Below are 14,609 nucleotides of genomic sequence, written 5' to 3' on the forward strand. Positions count from 1 at the left end.
GTGTTTTACGTGTACCTTTGCATGATGAAGGTCGACTCCATACATAGACAGTTTCTTTACATTCTCCAGAAAATGCATCTCAGCTTCAGCTGGCGTCATTCCTCTGAGAAACACAAACACACACGGCATCAGAAAATCTGAAATTATTCGCAAGGTGTTAAACCTCCTAAACCTAAACTTAAATATTAGTCCAGACAAAGTGAGAGCTGATTTTAAACATCAGGAATCTGTAGAATATTCATTGACACTGTTACTGAACTGAACTAAATAATGACTCTACTGTCTTCTGTAGAGCTGCTTTACAGCTGAAATTGGATTTGTTTCATAATTGTTGAATTTTATAACATTAACACTGTAACTTTCCTGATTTTTACAGTGAAGCTGCTTTGAATCAATGTGAAATCACATGAACAGAAAAGAAACAGAGCGAGATTCACTTGTAGTTCTTGTGCAAGTCCATGATTTTGTCCTCCATCTCTTTGGTCTGATGAGGGGCGAAACGAAATTCGCTGACGTAGTCAGAGCCGTACTCGTCCGGGTCATAATCGCCCAACTCCGACTGAACCGTATACGAACCGAGAACCGTGTGTGTGGCGAATGAACACGGCAAACGACCCGATACGATATCATCCCTCAGCTGTAAACACAGGTAATATCTGGAAAACAGATTCATCGGTGCTTTCTTAGTTCACTTTGCATTATTTAATATTTTCCACCATTGATATTTTACCTTCTTTGACATTTTGACACATATCGCATTGCATATGGCAAACACATACACACGCACACACAAGCACTATACATACATATATATATATGTATACACTGCCCTCCAAAATTTTGGAAACACCCCTGGCAAAGTGTGGTTTTGGACGATATCAGCATAAATCCTTGCCATTTTTTGGTGCAAATACATTAAAGTAATGTATCAGGACTTTGGTGCGGGTTCATGAATCATTTGATTCAAACCGGGACTTTGCAAATCATTTGATTGAGACCGGGACTTCAGAGCCCGTAATATAAATATTTATATTATCTATATATTTTCCTAAGATTTTTTTTCACATTTTTTTGCTTTAAAATACATGATAAAAGTATTATAATATACCGTAATAAAATGTGCCCATGGATGGAGGTTTGTTTCTTTCATTCAGTCTTGTGTGTGTGTGAATGACTCTGACCTGGTGATGTCTTCAGACAGCAGTGCAGGTTCAGGAGGGTAAAACTTCACGTTGAAGGAGAAATTCCAGGCGACGCCTGAAGAGAAAAACAATCACAAACAATCATTTGCTCAGACGGAGAACACGCAGATCGGACAGATGTTTATTTCCAGAGTGTTTCACCTCTGATCTGCTTCTTCATGTCTTTGGCAGGATCCAGCCAGTTCTGAAACGAAGCGTTCAGATGAGTCACGACTCACTGAATCAGTGTTCAAAGCTTCACTCAGTCGATATGAACGTAACTGTACCTTCTGATTCTCCACATCACGGAATGTGATACCGAAGTAATCTTTCTCCAGAAGATTGAGATGTTCGCAGACTTTGTCGAACAGAATCTGACCTTTATCACGCTTCTGCAGAAAGACGAACAGATTCTGATATGAAACACGATCATAAACATCTAAAGTTTGCCAACATACTGAAAAAAAAAAACAGAAACTAAATAACAATGTGAGATGAGATCAACATTCAGGTTTATTTGTTCTTCAAAGACTGGAGAAACAAATCAATAACTGATGAGTTCTGAGCCGTTTGTTCTCTTTAAATATGGATGTAACTGGAGCTGCTGCAGTTTCCTGTCAAAAACTAATATTAAACTCCATCTGTGTGCTCTCGTCTCTAATAAGACAGTCTCAAGACCATTCCCATGATGCTCTCTGACTGCAGAAAAAAACGCCCATTAACATACAACAGAAACAAAAATCACACAAACCCCGAGAGAGACGGGTTTCATAAAGGCTTGTGGATGAAAGAGTCTTTCTTAGTGTTCGTCTGTTTCTAAATCTGTTCAAAATGGTCTGGATTCAGTCTGTAATGATGCTGTTGAGCTGCACTGTGATGTTTGTCAAAGTGATGATCACAGAATCACATCTCACTTACAGTAATGTCAACCAACAGATATCAGCACACAGTACAGTAAAAATGTTTTGCATTACACATTTTCTGAAATGTTATATTTAAATATGCAAATGAGGGATTCTCTAATTAAAGGAGAAGTTCACTTCCAGAACAACAATTTACAGATAATGTACTCACCCCCTTGTCATCCAAGATGTTCATGTCTTTCTTTCTTCAGTCAAAAACAAATTATGTTTTTTGAGGAAAACATTTCAGCATTTTTCTCCATATAATGGACTGATATGGTGCCCCGATTCTGAACTTCCAAAATGCAGTTTAAATGCAGCTTCAAACGATCACAAATGTGGTTGTAAACGATCCCAGCCGAGGAAGAAGGGTCTTATCTAGCGAAACAATCGGTTATTTTCATAAAAATAATACAGTTTATACATTTTTTAATGTCAAACGCTCGTCTTGTCTTTCTCTCCCTGAACTCTGTGTATTCTGACTCAAGACAGTTCGGGTATGTTGAAAAACTCCAATCGTATTTTCTCCCTCAACTTCAAAACTCATTTCAAAATCATCCTACATCACTGCAGAAGAACAGACACAGTGTTTACAAAGAAGATCAAACACCCTTAACAAAAAAGGTAAAACAGCGATATAGGGCGATTTTGAAGTTGAGGGAGAACATGAGATGGGAGTTTTTCAACATACACTAACTGACATGAACCGCAACAAAAACAATCCAGACAGAGTAAGACAAGACGAGCGTTTGACATTAAAAAGTATTTAAACTGTATTATTTTTATGAAAATAACCGATCGTTTCACTAGGCAAGACCCTTCTTCCTCGGCTGGGATCATTTATAACTGCATTTGTACCATATCAGTCCATTATATGGAGGAAAATGCAGAAATGTATAAATCAGTGTAAATGAAATATGAACAAACCTTCAAAATATAGAGAGGAATACAACTGTAAAGAGGAAGCAGTGCTCGTCTTACAGAAGCACTACAAAAAGCATTTATTTTCAGACGAAATTAAGGAAATAATTGAAAAAGCTCCTGCATTTCTGAAATGAAAATCCTCCATGTGATGCAACAGAGAGTCAATATCAGAGCCAGAGACAGGAAAACACGTGTTTCAGGTGTGGTTCTCTGTGCTTGTTGTAATATGGAGCATCTGGAGTTTCATATTCAGTCTCAGGTAGTGATGTACGGACGTGTCTGCGGTCTCACCTCCACCACACAGGTGTAGTCGGACCCGTCCAGCAGCGTCACCTTGCACTGCATGTTCTTGGGTTTCCTGCTGATTTTGACAGGAGATCGGGTGAGTTTACTGGAGGAGGACCAGTGGGACGTGCCGTCGTCCTCGGCCGACTGCTGATCGCCTTTCCCCTGCGCGACTCCACCGCCCTGACAAACACACACACACACACACAACACACACAACACACGATCACACGCTGAAATGTGTGTGTTCATGAGTTCAGCGTTGAGCAGCGTCTGTCAACAATCAGCTAAAGCCCTTTCATGTCATTTCAATCTTCAACTCTTTTTACTAGGGCTGGGTTGAAAATATCATTTTTATATGATTTAGTGTTCTTTATTTCAACTACTGCATTCTTAAATTCCAAGATCAACCTATTAATCTTTGCTATTTTCAGGTGATGCATGAGCAAAACTTTACTAAACATCGTTCTTTGATAGGAAACAAACTCACAACTTTCAATTTAGTCCATTTTATGATGTAATTCAAACAATGAATGCAGTTTGATGCTCTTTAATGTAGCTTTTTTTATTATGTTATCATGTTTTTATTGTGTTAGTTAGCTGTGTTTTTTTAGTTCTTTTTATTAATCAAAATACCCCACTGCAGTTTGTAGCGTGTTAATTGGAATGCAAAATGAAAAAACTGAAAACTTAAAAACTGTTTAGTTATCTGAGTTATCTACTGCAAATGAACTCTTCATATAAAAAATTTCCTATAATAATAATATATAATAATAATAATAATTCACACAATGCATTTTTGTGTTAAAAACGGAAGATAAAAATCATTGGATTGAAAAAAAAAATGCAAAGTTGAACTTTGTTTTTTGTTTTTTTTTAACAGTTTCAGAAAGGCGTTTCATATGTATGTATATGTCTACTGCATGTTTACATAGAAAAATAATGGAAATGCTGCAAACAGTACCTGTTCTCTCCTCACAGGTGTGCTGTGGGCGGCGGCAGGAGGAAGCTGGTTGTCAAGGGGCGGGGCTGATTGGGGCGGAGCCGCACTGGCCCCCTGCTGCTCTGATTGGCTCTCTGGTTCTGTCGTCATTTCAAATCAAACTGTGATCAGAGCAGAAACAAACGCACATGAAAACCTGTGACATGAAGAGTTTACAGGCAAAGAATGACAGAATTATTCTGAGCAGATCACAACAAACAAATAGCAGCTTAAGCTTAACTCTGAACTTTACTTTGATTCCCGTTCGCACGAGTCACATGTGAGCGCAACGAACGAAGCACGGGATCATGAATCTTTCACGAGTTTGTCTTTTTTTGACAGTCTTGAGCATTTATCTGCAGGACTCTGTAGATGTTCTGGATCACAGGCATTACGGGAAAGACGAGAGACGGAGAAGAAATAAAGAAGCATATGCACATGAAACTGTTTTACAGCACAATAAACGCATCTGTTTCTTACTAACGGGGCCTGATCCACATGCAGAGAGCAGAAAGAGATCAAACGACAGAGAGTGAAAGAATCCCATCAGATGAGGAAGATGAAAGCTCTTCATCACATCAAACAGTGCAAACAGGAAGCCAGCCGCTGCGCTTCCTGTCCTTCATTAGAATGCTGCTTTCATTTCTGTAGAGGACAAATATAGATTCTGCCGCTGAGGGACTCGAGTGTGTGTGTGTGTGAGATCGGAGACGGTCCTGCGTGAGCTGAATGAAGAATCGGCGCTCGACTGCTGAAACAGGAAGCTGTGACTATATGAGAATCTGTGTCGTCAGAAGGTGGACTAGACCTGTTAGGGGAAAAGCTGGTTTCCGGGGTGTTCTGAGTGGTTGCTTTGTGGAATTAACAGTGAAATGTTTTATTGTTTAATGTTTTATATTGATCACAGCGTTATAACTGCAAGGGAACAAATTACAGAAAATCACAAACTTTAAAATCTCTAATGTTTCTCTGAGATAAAGATGTGTCCTGTGTCTCAGATGTTTCTCCAGACGACTCACATGTCTCAATCTCACATGTGTCTCAAACCGGAGATCTTGATATGAAATCAAACATTTCTAATTAAATGCGTAGTATGTAATACTGACAGCTAGTGGTTGAAATGTGTACTGCAGGCCAAATTCATAAAGTCGTTTCTCCTTCTCAGACTCAACACTAATGCAGGTTGCCAGATTGAGGACACACAACAGGAACAAGAGCAATGACTATGCAGAGCAACCAGCCTAACACCGTAAGCTTCTGAGTTTATCCATGTTTAATATTCCTCAGCTTGTAATGCATGTAAAGGCATTTTAAGTTGGGTAAAGTCTGTGTTCTCTCATCCAGTTTGAAAGCTTCCATGGCTGCAATATGGTGTGTTTTCCACCAACTGGCAACCCAGGGTGTTGAAATCCTACTGGATGAATTGTTAGTGGGCGGAGTCACACAGACCAAAACAAAACCAGACATTCAAACACAGACAGTGTTGCCAAGTCCACGGTTTTCCCGCAGAATTGGGCTACTTTAACACTGTTGCTGCAGGTTGTTTTTCATGTCTGCAGGTTTAAGCGACCCCATTAATGTCATGTTTAGCCACTGGAATGTGAATTTACCTGGTGAATCCTGACAAAAAACATGTATTTTACACCCCGGAATGTGACTGGGCTAGTTTTGGGCTAGTTTTGAGAAGCAATTGGATGGGTTTTCTTGTGAAAACCTGGCAACCCTGAACATCTCAAACTGGCTGTAGCACTGTGTCTCTGAGAAACAAGTTTGTGAACTTAATACGTTTCTTAAAAACCTGAAAACGTATTTTGATATTTCGATGCTTTAGTACTGTCAAAAAACGACACAGAGCATCTATAAATGATCAGAGCCGCTCCTCGTTTATTTTTTATTTCTAGACTCTCACTGGATGAATTAGTGAGTCTTGTGTTTCAGTTTTATTTCTCATAAGGAAGCAACAGTGACTCATCACCATCATCAGCGACGACTGCAGGATCAATCATGCATGAACGTTCAACCACGAATGAGTTTCTTATTCCTCAGACGCCTCATGACTGACGCTCTGCATGAGTGACAGCCGCCAATCAAACTCCCGTGTGATCTTTAATAACACAGACGTTCAGAGCAGCAGCGACGCTCAAACACACGAACGCATCTCTACGGCACAAGACATTCATATTACAAAAACCCAAACTCGTGCTGATATCTGTTCCACACGAGCGAAGAAAGAGCTTTCAGCCTCCGTATGAGAGCGGGAAACACTGTGAAATCAAATCTGTTCCTAATGAGTCACAGCCATAATTAGAGAACACAGACGAATTTATTTAAGAGGAGTTCAGAGGAGCTCATACGCCGATGACGTGAGGAAACAGATTGAAGCATCATTGTTGTGATTCAATTACCGATTCCCAGAAGCAGAAGTGACTCTGAGGTTAACGATTTATCACAAACCTGCAATTACTAGAAAAACTAGATTCTGAAGAAAATGTGAGTCATGTTTGTTTGTGCCGTTGCTATGTGTGTTTGCTGGCTGGTAGATTAATGCAGTACACAAATGGTTTGGTCACATTGTTATGAGCACTAGTACTAGTGATGAGTGACCTACTGCAGTAAACAGCACAATGGAGTTAAAATCTCAATTCAGTTTGTTTTTCTCAGTGTTATTCATCTTAAGTAATGCATGGATTCACAACTATGCATCACTGGGCTCTGGAAAGGCGTTATATTAATGATATTATTATTAGGTTGGTTTGACCTACTGATCTGCTACTTAAACTTTTTCTTCTTCTTCTTCTTCTTGGCCAAATTTCTGAACGCTTTTCCTCCTAGAGCTTTCAAGCTAGAACCACCAAACTCAGGCCTGATCTTCAGACTGGTCTGACTCGGGTCGCTGTCTCTTTTCTAACTGATCTGACTTATAGTTTTCATAAAATTAAAGATTAAAAATCATACAAATCCCATAGAATTACATTGACGGAATGTTCAAATGAGCAACACTATTCTAACTCCAGCTGACAAAATCCAAACTTGAACTCCCTTGAGACTAAATCAAGACTTCCTGTACTATTTCTAATCAATTCAGACTTTCATTCTAATATTTCTAGTCTATTTATCCATCTAGCCAAGCCTAGCAACTAGAATCATGCTATTAACATGCTAATCATGCTAGTAACTTGCTAATCATGCTAGTAAAAAACTAGGGACATGCTAATACCTTGCTAATCATGCTATCAACATGATAGTAACATGCTAATCACGCTATAAACATGCTAGTAACTTGCTAATCATGCTAGAAACATGTTAGCAACTTGCTAATCAAGCAAGAAACATGCCAGCAACATGTTAACAACTTGGTAATCATGCTAGAAACATGCTAGCAACTTGCTAATCATGCTATAAACAGGCTAACAACTTGCCAATCATGCTAGAAATATGCTAGCAACATGCTAACCACTTGCTAATTATGCTAAAAACATGTTAACAACTTGTTAATCATGCTAGCAGCATGCTAATCATGCTAGAAACAAGACTAGCAACATAGTAACAACTAGTTAACTATGCTAAAAATATGCTAACGACTTGCTAATTATGCTACGAACATGCGAGTAACATGCTAATCACACTAAAAACATGCTAGCAACATGCTAGTAACATGCTAAAAATGTTAGAATCATACTAACAACATGTTAATTATCTATCTTTCTATCTATCTATCTATTTGAAAGACTGCATTCAAACTTTAACCTTTTAAAACTACTTTAAACTTCAAACTATTTCAAACTGAAAACCATCAAACTTAAAACTTTTTTAAAATTTTCAAACGTCCTGTTCTGGGTTTCTCAAGCCAACTTAAAGCTTGTCTTGACAAACGTTTTAATCTCGTTATTATTATTATCACTAATAACGGACACTCTTTATCCCCAGTAACAGCAGTAGAGAAGAGGCTCACTCATCTGATTCAGAGCACGACTGACAGCTGTGTGCTGCAGGGGTCAAAGGTCACAATGAGGATTTATAGCAGGAATCAGTGTGAGTGAGTTGCTGTAATGTGTGTGTGTGTGTGTGTGTGTGTGTGTGTTACGCTCTCAGAGCCGTTCCTGCAGCAGCAGATTTCACTGCAAATGACTGCAGAGATTCAGATGTTCTGCAGCGTCTGTGATATTCAGCTGTCAAAACAAACAAGCAAAACCGTGATGGTGCGTCTGAGAGCTGATGGGCGCCGTGTGACTCGCTCCTTTACACAGCTCTACCATAGTTAATATGGTGTAATTTTACTTCCGCAAGGTCATCATAGATTCACATGAAATCATTTGTGAATCCTGTGATGTCTCTGCTGGTGATGAAAGTGGCGGCTAACAGCAAGTTACCACAGTTTTACTGTTATTTAGATGCATTTTTATAAATGATACAGCATTTACAGATTGATACATGTAAAAAGGTGCATCTATGACGGTCACTGTATTTTTCATAGTTATGATACTGTGAATTCAGAGTGAATGCTCTAGTGAATTCAACGATTCAGAGATATAGTAATGATCCATTTTCAATTTTCAAAAATCATGTTTTTTTATGTTATCATGTTTTTATTGTGTTTTATTGTAAGTTAACTGTACTTTGTAGTTATTTTTTACACAATCAAAATAACCCACATGCAGTTTGATTGAGATTAACTGGAATGCAAAAAACATGATTTTTGAAAAATGTTAATATGTTTTTGCAGATGAACTCTTCAAATATTTATTGAGATTTTAAGCTAATATTTCAGTCATTTAATTCACATGTTCATGGTTCTCTGATGACATTTAATAGTCACATGACATAGAGGTAAACACATAAAAAATGTATTTTAATAAATGTTTTGTTTTGACTTTATTCACATTTTATGATTGAATTCATTTTAGTAAATGTTATTTTAATGTTATATTTATATGATTTAATTCATTATCAGCTTCCGCTGTTTGAAAAAAGCCTGACCTAACACAACATTACACAGTGAAACCCACACAGAGCTAAATTAAAAATACAATATTTCACATTTTCAAGTATTACCTCAAAAACACACTGTAGGAATCCATAGTGCATATTTCATATACTGAAGTATAAACAGGTAAACAGAGAGATTGTAACAGAACACAAAGTTTTGTGTGATTTGTTCTGGTTTCTGGTCTGAGGATGTGGTTTAGGTCTGGTCTGTGAGTCCTTGAGACATTCTGCTCTGTGTCTTTGTCTCTCTGCAGAGGACACGCCAGCGGCTCTCAGCCAATCAGCTGCTTCGATACAGTCGTGTGACATTAAGAGCTTCCTGCACATCAGCACACAGCTGAGAGCGACAAACACCCGCTTATGATTGCACATACACACATCAGCATGACCTGAACTCTGATTCCTCTCTGATCCAGAACTAAACCAGCAGAACACAGATCCGGTGCAGGAGCAGCTGCTTGAACACATGCGACGCAATCACACGACCCACTGCATTATTCATGAGTCCAACACTCTCAACCCTCAGCTGAGCAATCATTCAATGAGTGACACTCACACAGCTGACAGGAAAACACTCGACTCATTACTGCGTTCTGATATTTAGTGTTGACCAATCTGTGAATGAAGCTCAAACCTGCCTGATATAAACACAACGAACCACTGAAACACCTCAATGATGCTCAGAAATGATAATAATTACACCACACAATCTCTACAGATCTGCGCCACTCACATGATTAAACAAGGGAAAACGAAGACAAAAGAGTTGCTTTTGGAGACGATCTCAAACTCAAAACACAAGAACTACACAAAACCAGTCAAACCTATTAATATTAAATAAATATAAATATTACACCTTAATATTCTAAAGAAAATGTGTTTTTATTGTCTTTTCATTTCTGTGGCAATTAAATCAAAACAATTCTCATTACTGTTATGCAATATGTAAATATTTACATTATGTACAAAGTTAAATATTTATACATTATGGCAGTATTTCTTCTGCTGCTTTTAATTAATGCAGTTTTTTAAATCATTGTATTACAGACATGAGAGCAAGTTTGGAAGCTGTAATTAAAAAAAAAAATGCTAATTGTTACATTTTATCTGATAATTTTATTTCTCACAGCTTTTCCTTTCTGATATGAAATAAATAATTAAAAAGTAACTAATTTGGAGAACTGCAGGTTTACATCTGATAATTCTGTTTATATGTTGCAAAAAATTCAGAACTGTGAGATAAAAAGTTATTATTATGTTTTATTTTTTATTCCGTGATGGAAATGGGCTTTCATAATAAGACGAACGGCCACTGAGAGTAATAACAAATACGTAAAGTATATAAAATGTTTAGATGCATTACAGAAAACTGAAAATTTTGTTTCCAGTCAAACTAATGTAACTGTAATGAAAGTGATGCAAAGAATATGAATAGGATTAAAACAGGAACAGGATTAATGTTCCTTATTAAAAATGAATGTCATTTCTTGTTTTAATTTGGATTTTGAGGTGAAGTATGTGACATAAATCACCCTAATGTACCACATGACCTTTTGCTCACACAGAAAGCCTCTAGAAATGAACAATAACAGAGCGAACGAGCGAAACAAGAACGATCATATAATCTAGGCCGGGTTTCAATCCCTGGGCAAATTACAGTCAGAAATAGAAGCCATTCTTCAGTCTGATCTCATGAGACGCTGCTAAATGAAGGCCAGACAAACATTTAAACAGTGTCACTGCACGACTGTGCGGATCAACAGATTCGACATCAGCATCAGTGAGTCGCAGTGAAGCTGCTGCTGCTGCTGTCCATGGTGCTGCAACACATTAAACACAAACACAGTCCGTCCTCACCGAACACACAGCAGCGGATAAACCTCTGACCCACATTCAGCTGCTTCCTGACGTACAAATCAAAGCAGACTCATGCTCCTATTGTTTATGGAGAGGAGAACAGCTAAAGGTCAAGAGATTCTTCAAGTCACACTGCAGAACTCTGAATACTAATGCTAAATCACACGCCCTTCATATCTGCAGCGTCAGGAATCACACCACACACGTGCTCATAACCCTCCATAAGCAACATTTCTGCATATGTGACACTGTGAGACATTCATGAAGTGTTTTAACACAGTATCAGCTGGAAGCAGCCACACTGAGCCCTCATCTCACCGGAAATGCACGATATTGATAACAAGACCAGACGTTTCACTGACACCTGAGAAACGAGACATTTCCACTCAGAAACTGCTAGTAACAATTTTAAAGTAGAAATCTGGAGGAGTATTTTCTTCTAAAATGCACTGCAATGATCTTTGTTTTATTTACAGTGCAGCTGTTGTTAATGACATTATTTACACCCTGCATATAAATAATTCATGGACATTAAAGATGCATATTAATCAAAGTTAAATCATTAAATAATTAAAGTAATCTTATGAACTCCCGTTAGATTTATGATGATTTCTGTGTCTTTCTCCCCATCGCGTCATCACGGCCGGTGAAGGGTGCCGCGTGTGACGTCACGCCGGCAGTCCGCGTGCACGCGCAGGCCACACCCACCGCATTGCAGAACCACAAAAACGAAACCGGTACCGGCGAAGTTCATAAACTCACATCATGTGACCGTGAAACCCGCAGAAGCGCAATAAATCACATACAGCCACAATAATAAAACACACAATCACAAAGACGCAGAAAAAGCGATTTAATGACAGTCACGCGCATCTGTGTTCCTGGCCTCATGAACGCGACCCTGCGGGTGTGTGTGTGTGTGTGTGTCATGTTGACTGTCAATCAAATTACACAAATACAACTCTATTGCTGTGAGTTCTGCTCCCATAGCGGCTGCGGCTGAAGGACACACACACACACACACACACACGCTGTAAATATCGCTGCTGTAGTTTTTCTGTCATTCCACCCGAACACACCCAAACACGAGACTGAAGCAGAATAACGGCTGAAAGCTAGAGGTTTACCGGCTCTGATGATGCTGCTGCTTCCCGGTGCGCCCGGCGACAGACTGACTGACTGAAGACACACACACACACACACACACACTCCTGTACTGCGCATCACACACACCTTCATACGCACACACATACACGCATATATAGGCAGATGCACTAAAGCGTGAATGAGTGAGTGTGTGTTTGTGTGACTCACCGTGTGCTGCTGCTCCGGTCACTAGCGCCGGTCGGTGTGTGTCTGTCGGTGATCAGAGCAGTGCGGCACACACGGGGTTAAACCAACACGCTGACTCATCACTAATATCTATAGCTCACCGAATTTATCACACACACACCAGCACAGACCACTCAGTTGTACTAAGATACATAAAAAAACAACGCACAATAACTCATCTACCCAAAAGCGCTGTACTTACATGTTAAAGACATCTACTGTAAAATACTAAAGTATAGGGAGTAAATCATTCAGTACAGTGGTGTATATCAAAGTGACATATGCAATTTGTGAAAGTGAAATGCATTTTTGGTCTTTGTGCCTTTAATATGATAAGACAAATCAGAGCTGACAGAAAGCGAAGTGGGGGAGAAAGAAGGGGGCGGGATCGGGTAAGGTCTTCGAGCCGGGATTCGAACTCGTGACGCCCGTAGCGCTATGGCGCCGTATGTCGGTGCGCTGCCCACAAGGATATCGGCGCCAAAGAAAGTGAAACGTAAAGTCTTTGCATTTGATACTTATTGCATTTTGGCCAAAGTGAAACGTATGGCCAAAATGCAATAAGTATCAAATGCAAAGACTTGTATCATAATTCTAATTTTTCCCCCCTCACAATTCTGAATAAGTCAGAATTGCAAGATACAAACTCAAAATTCCAAGAAAATGAATCAAAATTATGAGACAAAAAGTTGTAAGTACTGATCTTCTTCTGAACCACTGCATTAAAGACCTACAGTACTGGATAAATCATTCAAAGAAGGCTCTTCTGGTCAACAAAGCTGCATTTATTTGATCAAAAATACAGTAAAAAATGTTAAATATTATTCCAATTACAAACAGCTGTTTTCTGTGTGACTATGTGTTAAAATGTAATTTATTTCTGTGATGCGCAGCTGAATTTTCAGCATCATTACTCCAGTCTTCAGTGTCACATGATCCTTCAGAAATCATTCTAATATGCTGATTTGCTGCCCAATATTTTTTCTTATTTATCTTTTTATTGTTTTGTTGGGGTTAGCAACCAATATTTAAATGTCTTTATATAATGCTGAATAATATCTCCATATCACCAGCACTAAAAGTTTCTCTTAAAGCAGTGAGCCATTACAGACACAACAGTATGACTGAATGTAAAGCTGCTTTAAAACCATGTACATTGTTAAAAGTGCTAATAAACCTGACCTAATAATATGAATAAATTATACTTATAGTGACAATATCAACATCAATCTGTATTCACAGAAATGTAATGATCATAATTCAGCTTTGAAACATTTCCCATGTGAAGACTCCAAACACAAAGCTGTGGAGCTTTTGATTTCACTCTGATCCTGTGTCTGAACTCCAGAAGTGACTCAGATCACACACACACACACACACACACACTCTCTCTCAGAGTCTGGATGGAGTCCATAGGTGTGGAAACATCAGCAGAAACTCCAGAACACAGTGCCAAATGAGACACGGCCGTTTGATTCATGAAGATAATCACAGATGAGGTCTGACAAAAATCACTTCCCTATAAATACACCCATGGGAAAACTCAGTAATAAATCTTTTTAATATAATAAAATGTTCCTGTGGCATTATGGGAAAATATAATTCAATCTGACTGAAGAAATAAACACACGTCATCCTGACATGCTCTCTGCTCGTCCCCCTGCTGCTCCTTTAACCGTCTCGCTCATTGAACGCTGTCTGCTGTGCATGTAGATGAGTCCTGCCCTCTGCATTTCCCATCATGCATCTGCTCACTCCACACATCAGCATCAGTCTAAGAGGCATGTGTGTTAACGCGCTCGAGTTCAGGTCAGCTGTCAATCACACGTCAGAATGTCACTCTGATCGGCTCCTGTTGTTCAGCTTCATTAATGCATATTCATATGCTAATTATCTTCTGTGAAGCAGAGTGTGAGTGCAGTTTGTGAGCAAACTCATTTGCTGCTCTGCTGCTCTGTGGATGTCAGTCTGTAATCTGGAGCATCTCAAACTCAAGAGCTTTTAAAACAGCTAAAAAACACAGACGGAAAGGAGCCAAAAACACTGAGATGTGACGGGTCTCTACAGGATGTAAAGCTGCTTTTAAACAATCTGTTGTGAAAATCACTGTACAAAGGAGCATCTTCTTCTGAACTGCTGCTGCATTAAAGACCCACAGAA

General features: G+C 38.9%; 1 protein-coding gene across 13 annotated transcripts in view; it reads right to left on the reverse strand.

Moving 5' to 3' along the window:
- epb41l3a (erythrocyte membrane protein band 4.1-like 3a) overlaps positions 1 to 14,609 on the reverse strand; it is a 47,925-nt gene that overhangs the window by 24,927 nt on the left and 8,389 nt on the right. For 10 of the 13 annotated variants that reach the window (XM_051097568.1, XM_051097562.1, XM_051097571.1 and 7 more), the window contains exons 2-8: positions 4,257 to 4,396; positions 3,299 to 3,475; positions 1,469 to 1,573; positions 1,344 to 1,386; positions 1,182 to 1,257; positions 438 to 656; positions 16 to 103 (exon numbers count right to left, since the gene is read on the reverse strand). In XM_051097568.1, coding sequence (XP_050953525.1) covers positions 16 to 103; positions 438 to 656; positions 1,182 to 1,257; positions 1,344 to 1,386; positions 1,469 to 1,573; positions 3,299 to 3,475; positions 4,257 to 4,385 — 837 coding nt within the window. In that variant the 5' untranslated portion in view covers positions 4,386 to 4,396. Of the gene's footprint in view, positions 1 to 15; positions 104 to 437; positions 657 to 1,181; positions 1,258 to 1,343; positions 1,387 to 1,468; positions 1,574 to 3,298; positions 3,476 to 4,256; positions 4,397 to 12,244; positions 12,338 to 12,431; positions 12,498 to 14,609 lie in introns of those variants that run through there. The other 3 variants (XM_051097560.1, XM_051097561.1, XM_051097572.1) reach the window with 3 other exon arrangements.

The sequence above is a fragment of the Labeo rohita genome, chromosome 24 (assembly GCF_022985175.1).
Source record: "Labeo rohita strain BAU-BD-2019 chromosome 24, IGBB_LRoh.1.0, whole genome shotgun sequence".
NCBI classification, from domain to species: domain Eukaryota; kingdom Metazoa; phylum Chordata; class Actinopteri; order Cypriniformes; family Cyprinidae; genus Labeo; species Labeo rohita.